This window comes from Eretmochelys imbricata, chromosome 2 (genome assembly GCF_965152235.1).
Source record: "Eretmochelys imbricata isolate rEreImb1 chromosome 2, rEreImb1.hap1, whole genome shotgun sequence".
NCBI classification, from domain to species: domain Eukaryota; kingdom Metazoa; phylum Chordata; order Testudines; family Cheloniidae; genus Eretmochelys; species Eretmochelys imbricata.
In genome coordinates, this window is record NC_135573.1 from 76,354,947 (window position 1) to 76,378,446 (window position 23,500).

Genomic DNA, 23,500 nt, shown 5'->3' on the forward strand with positions numbered 1-23,500 from the left:
AAGAAAAGTCATTTTTATATGCTTTTGTGCAACTTGTTACAGAAATGTACCTAGTTTACCCTGTGTTCAATCTTCTTCTTTCACTTGAAGTGATGTACATTATTTTTTATTTGAAAAAAACAAAACAAAAAACCCTTCCTGAATCATACATTTGTTAGTCCCTATCTTCATAATCTATTCTTTATGCTTGACATCTCTGTTAGTACTTGAGAGGGATTAGACTTTAAAAAGCAGCACAGTAAAAAGTTAGCATGTTATTCACAAGCCATCTGTCTTCATGTTCTAAGTGGGTGAAATGGTGTCAGTAAAGGCTGTAAAACTAAAGAAATAAGGTTCTGTGTCAGTTGGGGTATCTTCAGTAATTACTGGTTAGGGTCATTTTAGCCAAGTATTCCGTGTCACTTTCAGTTCTGATAAGTCTTTCTCTTAGCTGTGAAAGCTTGATAAACTGTAGGATGGGATGTAGTCTACCTTACTGTGTACACGTGGCACAGCTCAAGATAAAGAAGTACAAAGGTGGTGTACAGATCACCATTGTGCTTGCCTGCTCTGATTCTTGATTGTAAGTTAGAGAAACTTGTTGGCTGCCAATGACCCTAGAAGTATTGTTGCGGCATCCTTGCTAATCTCACTAACTTAGCTTTGACAGCAGGGTGGAGGTTTGGCATAGTCATAGTGTCTTCTGTGCTGCTGGAGGATATTCTCTCTTCCCCTAACCCCTGAACTAGGGTGACTAGATGTCCCGGTATTATTGGGACTGTCCTGATATTAGGAGCTTTGTGTTTATATAGGCAAATATCTCCCCCCCCCCCCCCCCCTCCGGAAAAAGGTGTCCTGATTTTTTCATACTTGCTATCTGGTCACCCTAACCTGAACACTGGGTTGATTTACCTGTTGCTGACTATTCTGTCTTCATGGCCAGGTTGCACTGGCAGTGTGGCATGAAATGGTCATACCACACTAGTATTTTGATTGTACATACTTTTCAGTTCAGACTCTGGCCAAGTTTCTCTAAATTTGTCCTCGGTGCTTATTTAACAACAAATTGTGTTGGTAATTCTGTATTTCCTTAATAGCTAATAGAACATCTGTTCATTCATACCTTTTGATTTTTTTACTATCCTAACTTAAATAATTGGAAGATGTAATAACAAATAGACATTGAAATTTGCATAAGGAAATTGAGTGCTGCTGACTATGCTGAAGGTTTATTGTCTTTCTTTCATATCATGAATGATAGGCTTGGATGTTTTCAGTGCACAAGATCTGTGCGATGCATGTAGTACTCTAGTTGTGACCAAGCCTAGTTACAGCCCAGAAAAATATTTTTAAAAGGTAGACTTCTGTATCTAATGTAATAAGGAAAAATGTCCATGTGTATTTTAAAATAACAAGGTAGAGAACTACTCCATTTAGTAGTAGCCTAATTGAGTGTAATATATCTGGTGGTCAGAATCATTTTATAATTCCAAAATCACTAATCTTTCTGGGATTGGTTGGTTTTGCCACACAGATTATCTGTTTGACTCCATTTCATGCATCCAGTTAGGTGAAATTCAGTTAATGTAATTGTGTGCTCTTGGGTATATGATTTATGACTGTACCCAAAATATGTAATGGGTGCTGTTTATCAGATACCTGATTTTCTTGCTAGCTTTAAAAACAATGACAACTCAGGTGTCAAAATGAAGTGGAACTAATAACCTTAAAACAAATGGGTTGGGAAACTTACTGCCAACTTTTTCAGATAAATTTAGTGCCACAATTGCACCTTCTTCTATTTCTGTACTTGTTCTTATGTTAAAATAAAATGTATTAAAGCTGACATTCTTGTTTTTAATTTTTCTGGGGGAAAAAATGGCAGCAGCTCACTTGGATGGGAATGGTAAGTGTTAGAAATTTCTGCCTGAGTAGCTGAAGGCTTTGGGAGTGTTGAAATAAACATGTTCTGTCAATCCTTTGTATATCAATCTGTTTCAGTATTTTCCAGGTCACTGATAAAGTAACAGGCTGTATATAAGATAGAATTTATCCATGCTAGTGGATTTGTGTAGTTTTGAAGAGGGACTCTAAAGCATAGCTGTACTCACACTGAAATAGCTTTGTAAACATAAGGCTCAGATGAAGAGAACAATTTTAGTATTTCTTAATAACAGTTTTTCATGTATATAATTTACATCTATTTAATGGGTGTAACATCTATAACAAATATAGGAATGAAAATAACACTGTTATATCTGTATAAGGAGGGCTTCTCAACTTCCTTATTTATTATAGGTAGCATTCTTTGGCTGTTGCTCTAGTCCATTTTGATTCCTTCTATAAGCATTTGTGATGGGGCCACATCCCCTGTTGTATAGAGTTATTCCTTGGCTCTGGAAGCAAGGACAGTACTAATAAAGAGAGATGCTTGCTGTTTTGGATTACATAAAATTTTTATTTTACTTCCAGAATGGAATTGGGTCTGCCAGTGATTCTCTTAAGAATACAGGGAGTCCTCGGACTTGCAGCTCAATTCTGAGGAACGAATTGTGTCATAAGTTGAAATGTTGTAAGTCAAAACCGCTTTTCCCATAGGAATCAATGGTATGAAGGGGGGATTGGTTCCTGAACCAAGGCTTGATACACAGTTTTCACCACAATAACCCAGATTTTTCACCACAATAACCCAGTCATCTATAATTCATCTAAATGAATTATAGATGACTAATGTTGTAACATGAATGTATTTACTGTACACTGTATTTTGTAAACAGCATTCAAATAAACATGTAAACTCTCATATGCTGCTCAGAATGCCAGCAACACAGGCTCAGAAAGCCAGGGAGAAGGGGACACATGCCGAGCCTCAGCCAATCACTGTTCAAGCTTTCTGATTGGCTCCCAGGCCCGGGCTCGGAGCCAGTCAAAAACAAGCGGCAACAAGCTACCTTGCTGCCTCAAAGCCAATCAGAAGCAACTCCTTCCAGATCCATACCAGTATAATGCAATCAGGAAGTTGATTGCAGGTGAGCTTTATGCAAATCAAGCATCGTAGGGGTGAAAAGGGCGGTCAATTGGAAAGTGCCGTAACTGGCATCAGATGTAAGTGGCATCCGATGCAAGTCCGAGGACTCCCTGTTTCTGATTGTGTCATAAGAATCAGAAAACCGATAGGTTGAAGTATTCATGGCTCCATCCTGTACGCTCTCGTTCTGCAAGTAAAATACAGAAAACAGTTATCAGGTATATCATTTTTTCATAATAGCCTGTCTTCAAAACTGTGTGTAGGACAGGGAACCTGATCACATTGTAAATGCTTGCAGGAGGGATCAAAGTGTGGATGGATCAACAGGCTGGAACATGTTGCCTATGATAAGTCTTCCACTGAGCAGTAATGTGATTTTTATTTTTTTACTGTTTAAAAGTCTTCTTCAGCTGAGTCTTATCTCTTATAAGAATTTGTATTCGTGAGTATAACTACGCTTTGTTACTACTGAAGTTTCATTGGTCTATTTCAAATTTGAGATTAATGATTTTTTCCCCTTAAATAGGATTCTGACCTTCGCAGTGCCCTTCTGTTGGAGCAGGCTGCACATTGCTTTATAAACATGAAAAGTCCTATGGTTAGAAAGTTTGCCTTTCATATGATATTGGCTGGCCATAGGTACAGCAAAGCAGGACAGGTAAGTGTATTTCATATTCTGAAAAAATACGGACTGTAGGTTGTAGTTGATTTGAACTGTGTTAAAAGCAGCAAGTTCCATGTCATGCTTCTGCGTAAAAATAACCTGTGACTTTGTAGTCCACTGTGGGTATTATTCTGTATCAGAAAAATGATATATTTATCTCATTGCCCTTCTTGACTGCCAGATTAATTCATCCTGCCTTGAACAGAGTGGTCTCTTACATCCGTGTCTAAAATGATGTTGCTCATTACCCTGAATGAAATTTAAATAGTAATCCTCATTTCTGTAGTGCTTTCCATCTGACCTTCAAATGCTTCTTAAACAATGAATTAGACTCTTCCTATTTCACAGATGGAGAAACTGAATCACAGAGGTTAAAGTGATTTACTACATCATAGCAGTTAATAAAAAAGCTAGGAATGGAATCCAGTTACCCTGACTATGGCCTGTGTTTTAACCACTAGATCAGGGATCAGCAACCTTTGGCATGCAGCTCGTCAGGGAAATCCGCTGACAGGCCGGGATGGTTTCTTTACCTGCAGGGTCCGCGGGTTCGGCTGATCGCAGCTCCCTCTGGTCGCGGTTCGCTGTGGGCCAAGGGATGCGTGCCAAAGTTTGTCAATCCCTGCACTAGATAATACTTCCTCTTTTAAATCTGTTGAACTAATTGGCAATTAGTTAAATTCACAAATGCAGTTTTATACCATTTGCACTTTAACATGCATTTTTTCAATTCCAGCTTCTTGTGTTAATTTATATTGTGATTGTATTTACCTTAAGCTTAGGTTAATATAATAAATTTGACTTCTTAAAGTTGAAACATTATTGTGGAAAGCCCAATTCTGCAACTGGCTCTGTACAGATGGATACATGTGGAGCCTCATTGAAGTCCAATGGGGCTTGATAGTGGTAGGGCCATCTTAAATGGGGAAGGAAAAGTTTGTCTCAATACAATATTAAGAGCAGCAGCTGTTTCTGCACTTGGTATATGTATGTATAAATAGTTACAAAATGTAACTGTTTTCCCTCTTTGCATATCTTCAGCTGAAGCAGGACCAAAAACAAGTTAAAGATATGAAGGAAAGCAGTCTTGACTACCGTCCACCTTTGTAATATAAAACTGTGTGTTTGAAATATCTTTCATTGTGGGTTTGAGCGACTCTCAGAATCTTTCTCTCATAGCCGGGTTCTCTTCCTATTGTAGGTTTTCCCCTCTCTTGTGTTGATTAGAGATAGGATCAGACTTTTCCCACAATAGTGGTTTTTTTGTTTTTTTTCTTTTAAAAATCTCAGTAGTTCTACCACTTGGAATGCTCTTTATGCGATCTCCTGTATGACCACCCCCCCCCCTTTTTTTTTTTCTGAGCTTAATGAAACCCACAGCTTTTCTATTTCTCTAATCAGTGTGACTCCAGCTTGCTTGGACTTTATAGTTTCAAGGATCTGACTCTCTCCAATAGAGGTTTGCTGCTCCACACCTAATGGCAGATTGATACATAAGCTTCTGTAGAGAGAACAGATGGGCCCTCCAGCTGCACAGTATACCAACCACTACAGTACTAGCATCCTGTTGTCCGTTTTGTTAGGATTGCTCCATATACCAGTACAATTTTCCCTACCTAAATATCTTAAAAAATCAGCCTTGTTATTTCAGTCTGAACTATCATAGTTAAAATGTCAGGTAAATGGGGTTATTACTGTCATTTTTCATGACTTTATGCAATCATACTTGTTTGTTTTGTTAATATTATCTATAGTTCTTAGTTTTTAGTGCACCAGCTCTAAGTTTACTTTAATTAAATCAACATTTTAAAGATGCCAACTTGAAAAATCACATTTTGTTTGAGGATAGCTATAACTGAAAGCTAATGGAAAAGTACTTCCCACCGCCCTCCCCCCCCCCCCACTTTATTCACTTTACATACTTAACACTGTGTATAACCAGTGCAGCATTTTGGTTGCTGTTCAGTTGCTCTTTCGGTGTCATGTACTAGCAATTTGGGTAGGGGGTGCTCTTTGACCTTGTCTCATACTCTCTCTGGCAGGGGAAAAACCTTTGTAAACTTCAATAGGGGAGTAGAAAAACCCCTTAAAAATAATCAGTTCCTGGGCAAACTATTTAAAGATGTGCTATCAAACTTGATTTATTTTAAACTGATTAGTATTACAAAGTTAAATTGACCTTGTCTATTGAACAGATTTTGGAATAAGCTTAATATATTGGTTGATTCGCGCCCAGTTTGTTCTCTGTACAATAGCATCACCCTCTTTTGGGACTTCTGTTATGGAAAGCTAGGATTAAATTGTGACTGGGTCTTCATAGGAGCCCCTCCAGCAGTGGTTGTTATCTAAAGAGCTGCCAATTTTCTAAATTGGTAGAGCTGCTGGAAGGCCATTGGGCTTCTTGCTGTGGGGATTGTGTTCACCTTTTTATTGCTAGGGATCAGTTCCCACAGTTCCACTGGAAGAAGGTGGTAAAATTTGGGAGTCAATCTAGCTCAGCACATAGTTGTTTAGCTTTTTTCAAAGGGTGTATAGTGGCTGTATTTTTCTGTTGGTCTCTAGATGGAGCTGCAGGTCTAAATTTGTGCTTTGACATGTATTGGTATTTCAAGTTTTTTACATTTTTATATATTCAAGTATGTATGCTTTATTTTTGGCTGATTGCTCTATGTGCTATCAGAGCTAAGGAAACTGCATCATTTGGACTTCCATGTCATTTACAATTGCCAGCAAAATATACTTATTGTAATTAACTTTACAGGAAGCTGCGTCAGATACTTGGTCTGCAAATAAAAGCACAAATTAATCAGAACTCTCCATATCTGTTTAGCAAATGTAATAAAACTGTCATTTCTCTAAGATCAGAATTTATACAAAATAGTGAAGGACAACTAAACCAATTAAATTTGGAGTGACCATTTCATTAATGTTGTAGTGGCTGCAGTGACATTCACATTTAATTTTGCAGTAGCCTTACTTCTGCTCTCTCGCTGGCATAAATCTGAAGTCACTCCACTGAACTGAAAGCAAGTGTGGGATAAGAATCAGGCTCCTAGTGTTAATGGTAGTGTCATGTTTTGTAGTGGCCTCCTGAGAAACTCTGAGCCTAATGGAAGTATCACAACTTTTGTGTCTGTAAAGTAAAACATTAAAAAAGTTTTTTATTTTTAATTCCTATTTGTGGTACTGGCCTATTAGGTGAAAAGCTAGGTGTAACAAGGTGTTGATACGGCCAAGAAGTGGCCGGAAATTGATGAACACATCTTTAAAGTAGTGATTATGATTTTAAGATCATTAAAGACACTAATCAGTTGTGTTTTTTGTTATCTACTCTGAATCTTAATTGGCAGTTGAATCAATCCTAAAGAATAGGTCCCTAGTATTGTGGGATTTCCTGACTTTGATGTGGGATCATGCAGAAGCTGGAAGTCTGCTGTATGGTGACCGAAATTAATGGCTTACAATACCAATGTTTCACGGTTTTTTCATTGTCACTTTTTAGTTAACATAAGATATCCCAGAATTATGCCTTGGGGAGAATTTCAGAAAGGTTGGTTAGCTTATTGGAGTGCTGAATTCCACCAATAGCCTTGTTATTTAAGGGTGTTACAATTTAGTTTACCTCAGTTTATGTTTTAGTTTTGCAGTTCATCATTAAGGCTCATTAATCTTTCTTTCGCATCCCAGTGTATCTAGGTGTGTAACTTAGGACACTTGAAAAATTTTCTTGCATACAGAGAGGAATTCCAGTGGGAAAGCTTGGGAGACCTGGGTTGAATTCCTGCTCTGCCGTAGACTTCCTTTGTGACTGTGGGCAAGTTACTGGGAACTTGTCTACACTAGAAAATAATATTACTGGTATAACTAGGTCTGTTGGTGTGAAAAAAAACACACAGCTGGCAAAAGCTGTAATGTAGATGCAGTTATACCAGCAAAAAAAAAAAGTCCTTTGGTCATTCTAACTTATTTGGTTTGGTATATAAGCTGTGTCTCCAGTAGGAGGTTTGCCAGCATAGCTTTACCAGGTGTATATCTATACTGGCAAATCCTTTTTAAGTTCAGACAAGGCCCTATGTCCTCTGAGCCTCCATTTCCTACCTGTAAAATGGAGATAATACATCACAGGGATATTGAGAGGATAAATACATTAGTTGTGAGGCACTTCTGGACATAAGAGAGAGGAGAGACGTTTACTTGACCTTTAGGCATACGTACAACTCCTAGAGTATGTGTTTCAGTATTTTAGTACTTTTGAGTGCATGCATGCTTCAAGTTAGTAGCCATTACTGAATATTTTAAAATTTACTGCAGTAGAATGTAGATTTAATAGTGAGTACTGCTGTGCTAATTTAGATGGAAAAGGCCAGAGGCATTACTATAAACCAGTCATTGTCCAACATTAAATGTTGTTAAACGAGGTCCAGGGTTTGTTACCCAGAGACCTCAGTCTGCTTAGTACCATGGCAAACACATAATTAAAAATCTTTTAAATATTTTATTAAAGATATAGTAAAGAAGGAAAATCAGTTCAAGCATTTGAAATATAAAGTATTAAATAAGGCTTTCATTTTAGCATCCCTTGTTCTCTTTCCTTTTCGCTGGACAGGGGTTTTTAAAGGAAAACACCCCCTTGTGTAACAGTCTCTTAGGTGCTACTAAGCCTGGCAATAACTGTCCTTTTGGTGGGGGGGAGGTTAATTGAGATGAGTTGCTGTTGAAGTCTTTTAATCCAACGAGGTGTCGGTGATTCAGCTGGGGCTGGTGAAGTCATCTGGCTCCCTCTCTCTGGCCTGGTCTAGTCAGGACACTTCTCAGAATCAGGATGATGGAAGTCTGGGGTCCCAGGAAATAGTGGGGATGGCAGCCATCATGGTGACATTTGCTCCAGTAGCCTCCATCTGTTCTCTGTTTTTGGTCTTTTGAGAGTTCTTCTCCTCTTTGCCCGCCTCCCCCTTGGATTATATCAACATGACCTTTTTGGTTTAGACTAATCCAATTTCTCTGTCTGGTTTTCTTGCATCTTTTCCCATTCACATTTGTTATAGATTATTGTGACGTTATGAATTTACACTCACTTTTTACAGTTAAACTCACAACTAGGGTAAATTTGTAGGCCCAGTTGTCACAGCAGTACTGTGTTATGGCAACAGTCTTTACATTGACCTTTGGGTTAATGCTGACTGGATATTGTGTTTTACCTCCTTGCTTGCATTGCTCTCCTACCTTCAATAACAATTAAAAAAAAATTGACTAAAATCTTCATTGATGTAAATGATTTCTCTATTTGACTGTCTGCTAACATTAAAATTAAATTGGTTCAATAACACAGTAATATTTGAGGAACAGTTTCAATTTCATTTTCTTGCAGAAGAAACATGCCTTGCGTTGTTATTGTCAAGCCATGCAAGTTTACAAAGGGAAAGGTTGGTCTCTTGCAGAGGATCATATTAACTTCACTATTGGTCGTCAGTCTTTTACTCTTCGTCAACTTGATAATGCTGTGTCTGCCTTCAGGCATATTTTGATCAATGACAGCAAACAACCTGCTGCTCAACAAGGGACCTTCCTCAGAGAATACCTTTATGTTTACAAGGTAAGATGAACATATTTTATTCGTAAAGATTAGCTTAAAATTCTGTTATCTAATAATCATCTTACATAAAAACAGAATTCAGTGACTTTTAGCACTTACAATATCTTTTTGATTCTTATGTCATTCTTTAGTTTCCAAGGTGAATTTTACTATGTATTTGAAGAATTAAAATACTATATTTACTTTCACTGCACCGATCATATGCATATTATAGCAGGGGTACTCAAACATTTTTTGTTCTGAGGTCTTCCCAACATTCAGCAAAAAATCCACAGGCCATCTGTGCCACAACAACTGCTTTTCTGTATACAAAAGCCAGGGCCGGCGTAGGGTAATTGCCTGGGGTCACAAAGCTACATTGCTCAGGCTTCGGTTTCAGCCCCAAGTGGCGCGGCTTCTGCTTTCTGCCCTGGGCCCCAGGGAGTCTAATTCTGGCCCTGCTTGCAGGACCCCCTGAGACCTGCTTGCAGCCCCCTGGGGGGCACTGGACTCCTGGTTGAGAACCACTGTATCATAGAGCAGATTATTTGTGTGTTCCACAGATTACCCATTTGAAGATTAAATAAGGTCAGAAATCAGATGGTTCTGTTTCAGTGCCAGTCCCCATAGTAATCAGGTTCTTCAAAGGAGCCTGGATAACACAGGGGTAACTGTTAGAAAAACACTGTGAGATTCTTTGTCTGAAGGATGCCACAGTAATACCATGCTTTGTATTTATGGTAACTGATGCACAAAGATACAAAATCCCAGGCCTTTCCCCCCCTTTTTGTGTCTGAAGTTCCTTGCACTCCCAGTTTAGTTTAGATGTTCACCTGGTAGTAGACGTCTATGTGACAAATTGTTATTCCATTGACCTATAGATCATGGTTATAATGTGGCCTAGGTCGATGTTGAGAAATTGAGGAATTTTTTTTGTAATTTATAAACTCTTTAGCTTTCTTTACGGGTCATTCCGTTAAGGCCTAAAAGAAAGGATATGTGTGGAACTCTCAAATTACCTTTATACTCCAGGTAACCACTGTTTTTCTGCTTCTTTTGTCACCTCTGCTTTCATAGATACCTTTTGAATGCAATGTTGAGTTTGCTGTCACTGGTACAAGTCACATTTTGATGTTTAAAAAAATATCTTCAGTAACCACCAGGGTGGATTTGATTTAAATCAATTTGATTTAATCATGATTTAAATTACTAGTCAGGAAGACTCAATTTAATTAATGGATTTCTACATAAAAGTGCATTCTTGTTGGTTATAACCTTAATACATATCCTTCACAACTCAGAGATAGAGTAGGTTTCATTTTTAAGGTGATTTATTCTGAAAACTTTTCAGATTAGTTTTACAGCTATATCAGAAAATGACTGACTGGTTATTTCATTTACCAAAGGTAATTGAAGCAGATATTTATGAAGTCATTGGGAGGTGAACTACCTCAAATTCAACAGGTTAATCATTAATATTTGGAGGATTTTCTTGCTATGCTGTATTAGGAGGAGAACATCACCAGACGGACATTTAAAATTGTTTTATTTAACTTAAACAACAGTGTTATGTATTCTGGATTTTTTTCTTCAACAACAAACATCATATTTTAACAAAACAAGCATATGAATTTTTGAATTTAGTTAAACGTTCAAGTTTTTTAAAATCAGGTTTGTTTTTGTTAACTAAAATAGTTAAAAGAATTTAAAAAAATCAACAAAAATTAAATTGGCTGTCAGCCAGGTCAACATGAGAAGTGGAAATATTGGCTTCTGCAGCTAACACAGTCGTCCTCACCTTCATTTTCTTGTTTGTTCATAATCTGGAAAAGGAAAAACAAGCTTTCCTGCTTTTCAGATCCCAAATGATTTCTCAATTTGAAATGAATTAGTCCAAAGGAAGAAAATATTCTTTCTACACTGGCAGAAGAAGCTACTGCTGTTAAAAGTGAGATTATCACTTCAACAGCCTCTGAATCCAAGTGCTTAAGTGACTTCCACCAATTCTCTGGTGTGACTTTCTTTAGAACATCATCAGCAAACATATTTCTTGAATGGTTCACCCTTAGCTCTGAAGTTTATTATAGTTGGCGTTATGGAGGGATGATTGCTGGATGTCCATGTCATAGCCAACTCCTCTTCTTCAGCAGTTAAGGTTTGACCCTGGTATTGAGTATTGAGAATATTTGCAAGAAAATGGGCTGGAGATAGTGCTTGTCCCATTTGTTTTTTTAATGCTTGTAATTTAACTCTGTCATTGCAGACTTCTCTCTTTAAGATCTCACTTGGTTCCTTCCAAATTTCAACAGCATCAGCAATAAAACAGCTATTTTCCTGCATTTTGTTCAAGGCTACTCAGCATGTGTTCAACACTTCTCTTAAGCCCAATGTTGAGAACTTTGGCTATGACAGTGCCATCTATTTTTTCACAGACTCATCAGATTAGGCCAGTTCTTGATACAGTGCTCAAAACAGTTCACGACCGAGTTCCATCGCACGTCTTGTGGGAGCGTTAGCTTGGTTCCTCCCACTTTTTTCAGAGCAGCTGCTGCAAAGTGGTTGTTATGGAAGTATTTTGCAATTTCAACAACATTAGCCTTTATTTCTGGAACACTGAAGTCTTTGGCTAGGAGGTGCATCAAATGAGCACTGCAACCGTATGTTATTAGCTTGGGACTCTCTTCACTGACTTCTAAATTTCTTCTCATCTTGGATACATTTGCAGCATTGTCTGGGACCAAGCTCATACTAGACATTTGAATTTTTTTTGGCAGTTTGTTACAGCTTTTACTGCTACTTCTTGGAAGTGTTCTGCTGAGTGTGTATTTCCTGATGTATCAGTTGTTTCTATAAGGAACACATTCCCGTCTTCTGTTGTTACACAAGCGTATAGAACAGGATCATTGTGGACATTGCTCCACCCATCAAGACTCAGTTAACAATTTTACCCTCTAGACCTTTTGCACACCGCTCAATTTCTCTTTCATACACTTTATCCAGCAATTTGCCTGTGACAGCTGCTCTGTTGGGTGGACTGTATCCTGGTCTTAATGGCTGAACCATGTTAATGAAATGTGGGTTCTCAATCATACAGAAAGGAGAGTTTGTTTCATAAACAAATCTGGCAATTTTTTCATCAATTACATCTTTTTATAATCTGGTTCTTATCACAAATTTATCTATAGTTGTTTCTGGATGATGGAGATCTTTTTGCTAGAGGTGATATACTGTGGCTATGTGACATACATGATGTGACTGAAACCCTATCATTGGTAACTCTGAAACTATAGAAAATTATGGTGATCTTGAAAGTGGATAGTCTTTAGACTCCAGTATGTTGAGGATGGATTCTCCTAAACAAAATAAGTCAGTGCAGTTATTTAATTATTATTACCATACTGCTCATTTAGTATTATTACTCATTACATTCACTGACAATCAGTACTACTTTAAAGGTGAAATTGTAAAAGGAAGATCTGTCTAGTTTAACGATTTATTTTTTATCACAACTGCATCTAAAATGATAGTACCATAGAGTAACAACTATATTTTTTGCTCAAACGTGAGAATTCAAGAATAGTCCAGAAGGAAGACAGGCAGTCCTTAAGAAAGAGGTATGAAATAAAAAAGTTTACCAGTCTGAAGAGCCTGTATGTTCAGACATGTTCCTTTCATTATCTTCAACGCAGCTTCCTTCTGAGAAGGAACACTTCTCATAATGTTGTTTCATTCAGGCAACCAGGCTTTGCATTTCTTTGTTGCACTGTTTGCATTTTGCACGCATGCCTGTCTTACCCACAGGTAGAGGAACTTCATTAAAATATTCCCAAACTGGGTCTCTTTTACGGACTGCTTCCATTACAGCTTTTCCCTTCTAGTGAGAGAATGGCATCTCAAATCAGTGAAGATCTCCAATCAATGAAGGCTACATTCAGAAAGACCTCAAGACTTCTGGAATATGCTGCTCAAACAGTTTCACTTTTGTTTCTATTGCCTGTCCCTCCCTTCTCACCTTTATCTCGAGACTTCTCCTTGTCCAGATCTATTCCATACCTCCCAACAATCTTCTATTCATTGAACTTTTTGAAACTTTGCAGTTTTAGAGAGAGGTAAGGGACTGACTCCGTGCGTACACACATTTTCAGAGGGATAGTAGGGTTGAGGTCTGTTATTTCTCACCTCTGTATATTTATTTTAAAAACCTTTTTTGCTGTTAACAAGCATGTTATCTCTGGAGACACAAATCCACAGTTTGAGAACTGCAAAACTAAACATCTCTGCTATCTTCTAGACTGAGCACTGAGTTCCATTGGATAGAAAGAAAGATTAACCTAAATAATCTACACAGAAGCCCCTGGAACCCCGTAAGATTGCGTCCCTAATCCATGAACTATTGGAACTCATTTACAAAACTTTTCTTAAACATTACATGAATTTGTCTCGTACTATAAAATTAGAATTTATAATCCCTATTCCATGATGAGATATCTTTGAGCTATGTGTCTTAATTAAAACTATCTTTAGATTTTTATCAGAAAAATCTGATTTTTTTTTTTAAATCATTTATTTGTATCCACCCTGGTAACCATTACAGTTCATTGGCAACCTTACTTAACTCTTATTCCATCAAATTTTTAAAAAGTACCTGACATGTTATAGAAGTATTACCAATATGTACCCTTGGGTACTTCAGACATCTGTCAGAGAGGGTAGCGAATAGAGTTCATGGTAGTGAATGGGTTTTTATCCCCAAATCTACTTAGCATTGTTCACTTCTAATTCAGTGGCAATATGCTTAAAAGAATGCGCCAACTGCAGAAAATCAGCATGGATTAAATTAATGTATGCTTTAGGGCAGTTCCCAAACTAGGGGCGCTGTTTGTTCAGGGAAAGCCCCTGGCAGGCCGGGCCAGTTTGTTTACCTGTCGCGTCCACAGATTCGGCCAGTCGTAGCTCCCAGTGTCCGCGGTTCACCACTCTCAGCCAATGGGAGCTACAGGAAGCGGTGCGGGCCGGGGGACGTGCACCATTGGCCTGGAGTGGCAAACCACAACCACTGGGAGCTGTGATCAGCTGAACCTGCGGACGCTGTAGGTAAACAAACCAGCCTGACCCGCCAGGGGTTTTCCCTGAACAAGCGGCACCCCTAGTTTGGGAACCACTGCTTTAGGGGAATCTAGACTTGAATTTCCAGCCAGCAGTGGGTTAAAGTAATTATAGGATGGTGTATTGCATCTGCTTGATGATAGGGTGTACCTGACTCTGAAACATAGTACACCATATACTCCTGGGGGAATTCTGCGCTATTGAACATGTGCGGAATTCATGTCTGGCCACAGAATTTTTTTTTCCACTCAAAATACATTCTGGCCAAGAAGTGCTGCAGTTCAGCCTTTCACCCACTAGAGGCTGCTGGGGTGCCAGAACAGCCAGCAGCGGGAATGCAGCTGGCTACAGGCTCTTCTGGTGCCACAGTGGCCTCTGGTGGCCAAAAGGCAGAACTGCAGCACTTCTTGGGCAGAATGTATTTTCTTTGGGGAAAAATAATATTGTGTGCAGTGGCACAGAATTCCCCCAGGAGTGGAAGTTCATTACAGCACCTTGCCTGTGGAGGCAGATTAGGACAGACAGAGTGGGGCACACCGGTCTGCTGGGTGTTGGTGGGTGTGTGTGTGTGTCACAGACTTCAGTTTAGAATGGCTAGTGAGGGGGATAGGTTGGGGTGTGGGCTCAGAGCCAGAGGGGTGACAGCATTGAGCCAGGGGCTAAATGGGAGTAATGGTGCAAGGCCACATGGGGGCGGGGGAGGAGGGCTGCAGGGATACATGAGGGTTGGGGGATAAGGGCAGATATGCCTGACTGAATGGGAGAGGCTTGGGGTCAGCCAGGATCTGCATGGGGGAGGCTCCTAACTCCCTAACAATCCCTGCTCACCCGTCCAAAAAAACCTCACCCTGTTCCGTACTTCTCCCGCACACATGCAACAACCACCAAGTTCACTCAAGGCTCCTTCCCTCTCCCTCAGCTCCTCTGTTACCCCTTACTCCCCCAAGCCTTTGCACTGCTTCTGACAGGTGCAGGAAACATGTTTCAGTATTGTAGTTTTCATATGCATGGTAAGAAACAAACAAAAAAAAATTGTCAAAAAAATCACCAGAATCTTTTTTTGTGTGTTTCTGTATTGTTACAGACCTACTTGCTGACAGGTATTTTGAAATAAATTACCAAAATTGAAACTGGCATGATTATATTGTGTTGTTTTAACAGATAAAATAAGCATAATTTTAAAATATGGTGCACAGAATTTTTAAATTTTTTGGTGCAGAATTCCCCCAGGAGTAAACATAGAATGAATGCAGAGTGCATGCAGTACCACTTTCTGCACACACATTAAATGTCAACTTGAAAAGCTTATTTTAAAAAAAAAGAACATATCAAATAGTTAGTTAGCAAATTGTATATGTAGACTTCAATATTAGAAGTAAACACTTCATTTCCTAAATATTTTAAAATTAGTATAATCTTTACCCAGAATCCTGAATTAATGAATGTTTTGCAACCGTTGACCTAAAATCCTCCAAAAAAGCACAGAGGAGAGAATCTGATATCCACATGTTTTGCTTATGATTGCTTTTGAATTTCCAGGTATATTATTGCAAATTCAAAATCTAGCAGTAAGCTTACAAATATTAAGTTCATATTTAACAGCTTTGCAGTTTCAAAATCATTAATATATCCGGAGACTTAATTAGGAATGGTTCCAATTTAACCTGGATTTGGGAAATATAACATACATACATACACGGTTCTGTTTTTCCAAAACATCTCTGCACTCTCGCAGCCTATTCTGAAGGGGCCTTCTTAGAGGGCTATTAGATACTTACTCTTGTCCCTACTACCTGTGCAGAGAAGATTAAATTCAGTGAGCTGGATCTTTGTGTCTTTGCATATGATTAGGATTTTGTAACTTGTATGTAACAAACTTTTCTTTGTTTAGTAGGAAAGATTAATTTGAGAAATAGTCTCTTAATTTAAAATATAAAAGAGGGAAGTACAATAGATTCTTTATTTTAATAAGCAATATTTGGGTATGTGAACTTACATCTCACAAATAGTCAGAGTACAGTATAAAGATTGGTTCTGTATTACTGGTTAATTTTAATGATACCCATGTACTTTGTTACTAAATATTGAAACAAAGAACAGAGCTTTATAACATAATGTTTATCACAAACCTGTTGACAAAGTTAAGGTTAGAGTGAACTAAAATGTTGACTCTTCTATTTACAAACCTTTTTCATAGATTTCCCCCCTCTTAAAATAGGAAGATATGTCCATCCTTTTATTTCACTGTTTAATTTTTGAGTTTTTTAAACTATTTTGGCAGTTTAATGTTTGGGCAAAGAAATGGATAAAGTATAGCATAGATGCAGTAGATTTAATGTTTTTGCTTTTTTATTAATACATAGCAACTGAATTTGTAAGTTGGTCTCCAGTTTTTGAACATGGGTTGTAAAAAGCATATTTATGTATAGGCAATGCATCTAAGGGGAAGAAAAAAAAACAACCCCCTATTCTCATTCCAGAATGTGACTCAGCTATCACCCGATGGCCCTTTACCACAACTTCCTTTACCATATATTAACAATTCTGCAACACGAGTATTCTTTGGACATGATCGACGACCAGCAGAAGGTTAGTGAAATTTCAGTGACTGTTTGATACAACTGTTTTTATGATGGACGAAAAAAGATACAAATAAGGTAACCTACAAGAAACTTCAGTGTTCTTCTAGAGTGCTTGTTCATCCCATTCCACATTAGGTGTGCGCGCGTTGCGTGCATGAGCGTTGGAAACTTTTTCCTTTAGCGGCTCCTGTCAGGTCGGCGGGGCCCCTGAGTGGCACCACTGTGCCGTGCATATATACCCCTGCCCCCCGACCCCCTTCAGTTCCTTCTTACGGTCCGTGACGGCATTGGAACAACCTCTTTCTCTTGTATGAGAGCAGTCCCTTAGCCTTTCTCTTATATGTAGCTGTGATCAGTTAGTTAGCATACCTTTGTTGTGGACACTGAAGTGATTAAGTGCTTGGAGGCTTCCAGCACCCACCCCTGGGCTGCGGGGCATGTCGCAGGCCCATGGGTTTAAGGCTTGTGCCGCAAGCATATGCCAGTTAGTGATCCCCCTGGCTCTTGTCTACGTTGTCTGGGGGAAGAACATCAAACTGAGCGGTGTAGGATTTGCAAGGCGTTCAAGCCAAGAACAAAGAAAGAAAGAGACTTCCGTTTAAAGCAGTTGTTGATGGAAGCTGCATTGCAGCCACCGGGCCTGGAGTGCCTGACATCGGCTCCGGCTTCCTCTGTGCGTAGCGCCCCGGAGCCCTCTGGAGACCCGGCACCAGCTAAACACCGAAAGCTGTAGGCCACGCAGCGCCAGACTAGGCCCCGGCACCGCTCGTCCTCCCCGGCGCAGCCCAAAGGAAGGCGCGGACGTTCGCCTCGTAGGAGGCCGGCGCCTTCCAAGGCCCCGAACGCCAGTAGGAGCGGGAAGGCCGCCGCACCGGCACTGGCACCAGCGGCTCCAGCGCCGCAAGTCCCACCGAGCCCAGGCCTAAGAGAGCTCAGTGCGGATGACGGGCTCGAGGACTTAATGGGTCAGCCCTCCACGCCTGGCACCTTTGAGGCGGCAAAGGACCTCTTTGAGCTGTCGGCGACGAGCCCCCTCCCATACAGGGAGAATCCTGTGGCACCCCGGGTGCCGTCGAGGGGTAAGCCAGCAATGGTGTGCTGTTCGAGGACACCGACCCAGCATCGCTTCCGGAGTTGATCCCGGTCAAGCGCCACATGCAACTTGGTCAGGCAGGCCAGACTGAGACTTAGGACTCTGCAGGCGTGGCTTGCTCGGGTGTACTCCTCAGGCAGGGACCCCCTGGACTTGGTGGTGACAGCCCCCAGGGACGTGCTGGACTCTCGGCTCTGGTGGCAGTCCCAGCCTGTGGTTTGCGAAGGCATCCCCTTTGCCGCCCCACAACCAGACCTGACGCTGGTGATGGACGCGTCAGACCACGGATGGGGGGCTCAGCTGGGGGACCTCAGGACTCAGGGCTTGTGGTCCGGAGCAGAGCGGTCGCTCCACATCAGTGTGAAGGAGCTCAGGGCGGTTTGTCTAGCCTGCCAGACCTTTCACGCCACTCGATTGGTCATAGCGTGGCGGTTCTGACAGACAACACTACTGCTATGTTTTATATAAACAAGCAGGGCGGGGCTTGTTCCTTGCCGATCTGTTGCGAGGCTGTCCTCCTCTGGGACTTTTGTATAGCTCATGCCATTCTCCTCGAGGCGTCATATCTCCCGGGGGTGTGACACGAGCTGGGGGAACTACCTCAGCAGGTCATATTGCATGCATGAGTGGATGCTCAGAGTGGATGTCATGCTTTCGCTCTTCCGCAGGTGGGGGTTTTCCACCAGGGACAACACCCAGTGCCCGCGGTTTTGCTTGTTCCAGGGCCAGAGCCCAGGCTCAGTCGCAGACGCATTTGCGATCCCGTGGGGAGGGGGCTTGATGTATGTGTTTCCCCCACTCCACTTGGTACACAAGGTCCTGCTCAAGGTACGCAGGAACAGGGCACCGGTGGTCCTCATCGCCCCGGCATGGCCCCGCCAGCACTGGTACACAATGCTCCTAGAGCTGTTGGTGGAGGCCCTGGTAGTCCTGGCCCTACATCGGGACCTCATCACACAAGATGGTGGGCGGCTTCTCCACCCCAGCCTGCAATCACTACACCTGATGGCATGGAAGCTCTGTGGCTAAACGCCTTGGAGAGCCAGTGCTCCCTTCCTGTGCAGCAAATTCTGCTTGGCAGTAGGAAACCCTCTACCAGGGCTACCTATATGGCCAAGTGGAAAAGGTTCTCCTGTTGGTGTGAGCCCTGACAGGTGCAACCATACCAGCTCCTGGTGCAAGCCATCCTCGGGTGCCTCCTGCACCTCAAGCAGCAGGGGCTGGTCCCGTCCTTACTCAGAGTGCACCTGGCGGCCATCTCCGCCTTCCATCCAGGGTTTTCAGGGGGCTTGGTGTTTTTCCACCCAGTGGTGGGACGGTTCCTTAAAGGATTAGAGAGGATGTTTCCGTACTCATGCCCCCCAGTCCCTCCTTGGAATCTGAACTTGGTCTTCTCTGAGCTCATAGAATCCCCGTTCGAGCCACTCGCTACCTGCTCCCCCCTCCACCTTTCCTGGAAGGTGGCATTTCTGGTTGCCATTACCTTGTCCAGAAGGGTGTCTCAGCTGAGGGCTCTCACCTCTAAGCCACCGTATACAGTTTCACAAGGATAAGGTGCAGCTCTGACCGCACCCCAAGTTCCTCCCTAAGGTGGTCTCGCAATTCCGTTTGGGCCAGGACATTTGTCTGCCGGTATTTTTTTCAAAACCCCATATGGACCTGAGTCACCTCAGCCTACACACCCTGGATGTCCCTTGAGCGCTGGCGTTCTATTTGGCACGCACCAAACCTGTTCATAAATCCACGCAGCTGTTCGTGGCTGTAGCCAAGAGGATGAAAGGCCTCCCGGTGTCGGCGCTGCGGATCTCGTCTTGGATTACAAGCTGCGTCTGGACGTGCTATGAGCTGGCAAGTGTTCCGGCCCCGGCAGTCACGGCCCACTCGACCAGGGCACAAGTGACTTCCACAGCTTTTCTGGCACAGGTCCTGATCCAGGAGATCTGCAGAGCAGCCACCTGGTCCTCGGTGCGCACCTTCACGACCCACTGTGCAGTCAACCAGCGGGCCAGAGAGGATGCGGCAGTTGGCAGAGCGGTCCTCCAATCAGTTGTTCCGTGACTCCTACTCTTCTCCAGAGGTAAGCTTGTGGTTCACCTAATATGGAATGGACGTGAACAATCACTCGAAGAAAAAAAAACGGTTACTTACCTTCTCGTAACTATTCTTCGAGATGTGGTGTTCACATCCATTCCACCTCCTACCCGTCTGTCGGAGTTGCTGGCAAGAAGGAACCAGAGGGGGTCGGGCAGCAGGGGTATATGTGCACGGCTCAGTGGCGCCACACAGGGGGCCCTGCCGGCCCGACGGGAGCTGCTAAGGGGAAAAGTTTCCAACACTCGTGCATGTGACGCGGGCACACCTAGTGTGGAATGGACGTGAACAACACATCTTGAAGAACAACCGTTATGAGAAGGTAAGTAACTGTTCTTTTCTCCAGCCTGATCAGTCATAGAATCATAGAATACCAGGGTTGGAAGGGACCTCAGGTGGTCATCTCGTCCAACCCCCTGCTCAAAGCAGGACCAATCCCCCCAATTTTTGCCCCAGATCCCAAATGGCCCCCTCAAGAATTGAACTCACAACCCTAGGTTTAGCAGGCCAATGCTCAAACCACTGAGCTATCCCTCCCCGCAAAGAGTCTCTTTCTCTTTTCCATTCTTTAAGTTATCTCAGCTTTATATATCTCATAAGCTAGTTTTGAAGGTCAGACTTATTTCTCTTGTTGCTGATTACTAAATTATACTAAATTTTCCTCAAAATCAGGGGAGTATCTTGGGTTTGAAATGCTTTCACCCCATAAGTTAGGTCCTTATCCCTGAGGTACAGTCAGTATCCATTACTAGGGCTTTACCAAAGTCACAGTCCATTTTGATCAATTTCACAGAGGGTTTTAAAATTGGTCAGTTTCACATTTTCAGCTGTTCACATCTGAAATTTCATGGTGTGGTAACCATGGGGGGGCCCAACCCAAAAGGTACCCAGAAATGGTTCTGATCTCCCCGGCTGCCCTCCCAGCTGCCATACAAGGGAAGGACAAGTCCTGTCTCACCCAAGCCCAGCAGGGACTCTCAACTAGGTGCTCCCTGGCTGGGGTGCTTCCAGTAGCTGAGGGATATCGGACCCACCTCCACAAGTCTCCTCCAGCTGCAGGAACCTCTAGTGCTGGGTAGGGAGCTACCTGCAGCAGGGAGAGGCACTTGGAGGTGGGTGTGATCTCAGACACACACACCAGCTGCCATGCAAGGGAAGGACAAGTCCTGTCCCTTCCCAGCCCAGCAGGGACTTGCAGCTAGGAGTCCCCTTAGCTGGGGCGCTCCCAGGACTAGGTGGATATTGGACCCACCTCCGCAAGTCTCCTCCAGTTGCAGGAACCTCCAGAGCTGGAGCTTGCTGCAGCAGGGGGAGGCTCTCTGAAGTGAGTCTGAGAGAGAGTGGCCATACAGGAGAAGGACAAGTCCTCTCTTTCCCCAGACCAGCCGGGACTTGCAGCTAGGAGCTCCTTGACTCGGGTGCTCCCAGCAGCCAATGGGAGATCAGATTTCATGGGGAAAGGCTTATTTCATGGTCTGAGACACATTTTTCACGGCCATAGAATTACTAGGTCCCTACCAATTACCCTCTATTTTGATTGTTTTTAGTAGCTTGGGAGTAGCTACTGGATATTCCAATGTGAGTCCATATAAACATCATGAAATGGATCCGTAAATAATTACACCTTATGGAAACTTGAAAATGAACATGATATGTTTTTTTAAAGGACATCTACAAATAAAATGAAAAGCTTTGTTGCTAATACTTGATCATCTGCTCCTTATTCTCCAATATGCCACAATTATTTCCATGCCAAATAGTTATGTCAGGAGCAAAAGGTTCTGATGCCATCAGAAGCAGAATTGGCAACTGGGGAATTTGCCCAAACCAGAGATCTATATTTCTTTGAGGGCCTTTGTATAGTCTGACTCCTGTCTTCAGCTATTCAGTATTATGTATTAATAATACTGTAGGGGGGTAACTAGAGTTTATTTCTAAAATGTGTCAAGGAATTCATCAAGGGTAAGTGCACTTTTTTTAATAGAATACAGATAAATCAGTATAAATTAATAGGATGCCTGAAGTATATTTCTCCAGTCCTGTATCCATAATCCTTAGATTATTGGTCCTCTTAGCTCTGATCGTTCAGTCTGTAGGTTCCTTCCTGAGTACATTAAAAGTTCTATCTTAAGATCGCCCTTTGCCATCTTATATTCATGGAGTTCTTAGGTCCTTAACCTTATTGATTAGTGTGGACACAGCAGACAATTACAGGCAATTGTAAGAAATTCCAGAAGAGGTAACTTGCTAAATTACTTTGTTGGTGTACCCTCCATCTCCCCAACTGATGACTTCAAGCTTCTGATTGGCTCGAGCGATGGACGTAGAGTTGGTGGGAACTGAAAAGTCCCACTGTTTCTTAGAGCTCCAGTCAAATCAACCCAGTCAAGTGGCTCTTTTCAGTGACACCAACAGAAGAGATCTCTGGCTGACCCCTTGTATCGACCTTTTTAATTACCAGAAGGGCAGATTGATCCTGCAATGTCCCTCGAGGCAGTCTGAACACTTTTATATCTGTCTGCTGCCAGGCTTTGTTATAGTCTCAGCCCGTGAAATGCTGATCCACCATGATCTGTGATCTTCCACAGCACCAGTGTTCACTGAAAGTATGGAACTATTGACCAATATGGGAAGGCTCTTGAGTGTGCGAGAGAACTTTCAAAGGAGCTGGACTTGGTCTGTACAGGGCAGTCATTCATTAGGCAAGAACAGCTATGGATCTAGAAGTTTCAGAAATAGTTTGACTTTGCTTTTCAATAAGTTCTGCACACACAAGCATACATAGAAAAGAAGTCCTGGGCTGGATTTTTTTATACATGTTGCGTATAAAACTCGGCTCTTATGGATAGGATTTTCAAAAGCGTCTGACAGCGCAAGTCCCACTGAAACAGACAGTAGCCTTTAACTAGATGAGCACATGTCTACATGCCTTGTCTATACTAGACTTTCAAAACATATTAGCCACGTGTTAACTTACAGTGCTAAAATCACACTTTAAATCATAATCTAGACATGGTCAACAGGCCTGTGGAGTGGTTTGGCCGTTAAAGGTGCCATTACTGAAACTTTTTTGCCAACCACCACACTTTTACACCAAAAACTGGAGAAAGTTTGAAAGATAAATAAATGCATAATGTCCAAAGATTTTTCACTCTTTAGTGTACATAACTTTCAAATGTTAGTGAGTTATGTACATATACTAAGGGAAAACATATTTTCTGTCACTTGACGGAATTTTCAAGTTTAAGTTTTAGGAAATCTCCATTTAACTAGTTCTAGAGGATTTTCTTTCAGAGCTGACTTATTGGCATAAAATTTACAGAAGAAAAGAGATTTGCCTAGCCTTCTACACAGTGGTATATGTTATTTTACGTTATGTTACTTG

The 23,500-nt window shown here is 41.7% G+C and overlaps 1 protein-coding gene across 8 annotated transcripts in view; it reads left to right on the plus strand.

Moving 5' to 3' along the window:
- Positions 1 to 23,500, plus strand: part of TRAPPC8 (trafficking protein particle complex subunit 8) — a 113,285-nt gene that overhangs the window by 47,209 nt on the left and 42,576 nt on the right. For all 8 annotated transcript variants that reach the window (XM_077810320.1, XM_077810323.1, XM_077810321.1 and 5 more), the window contains 3 exons: positions 3,534 to 3,665; positions 9,040 to 9,264; positions 16,830 to 16,938. In XM_077810320.1, coding sequence (XP_077666446.1) covers positions 3,534 to 3,665; positions 9,040 to 9,264; positions 16,830 to 16,938 — 466 coding nt within the window. The remainder of the gene's footprint in view (positions 1 to 3,533; positions 3,666 to 9,039; positions 9,265 to 16,829; positions 16,939 to 23,500) is intronic.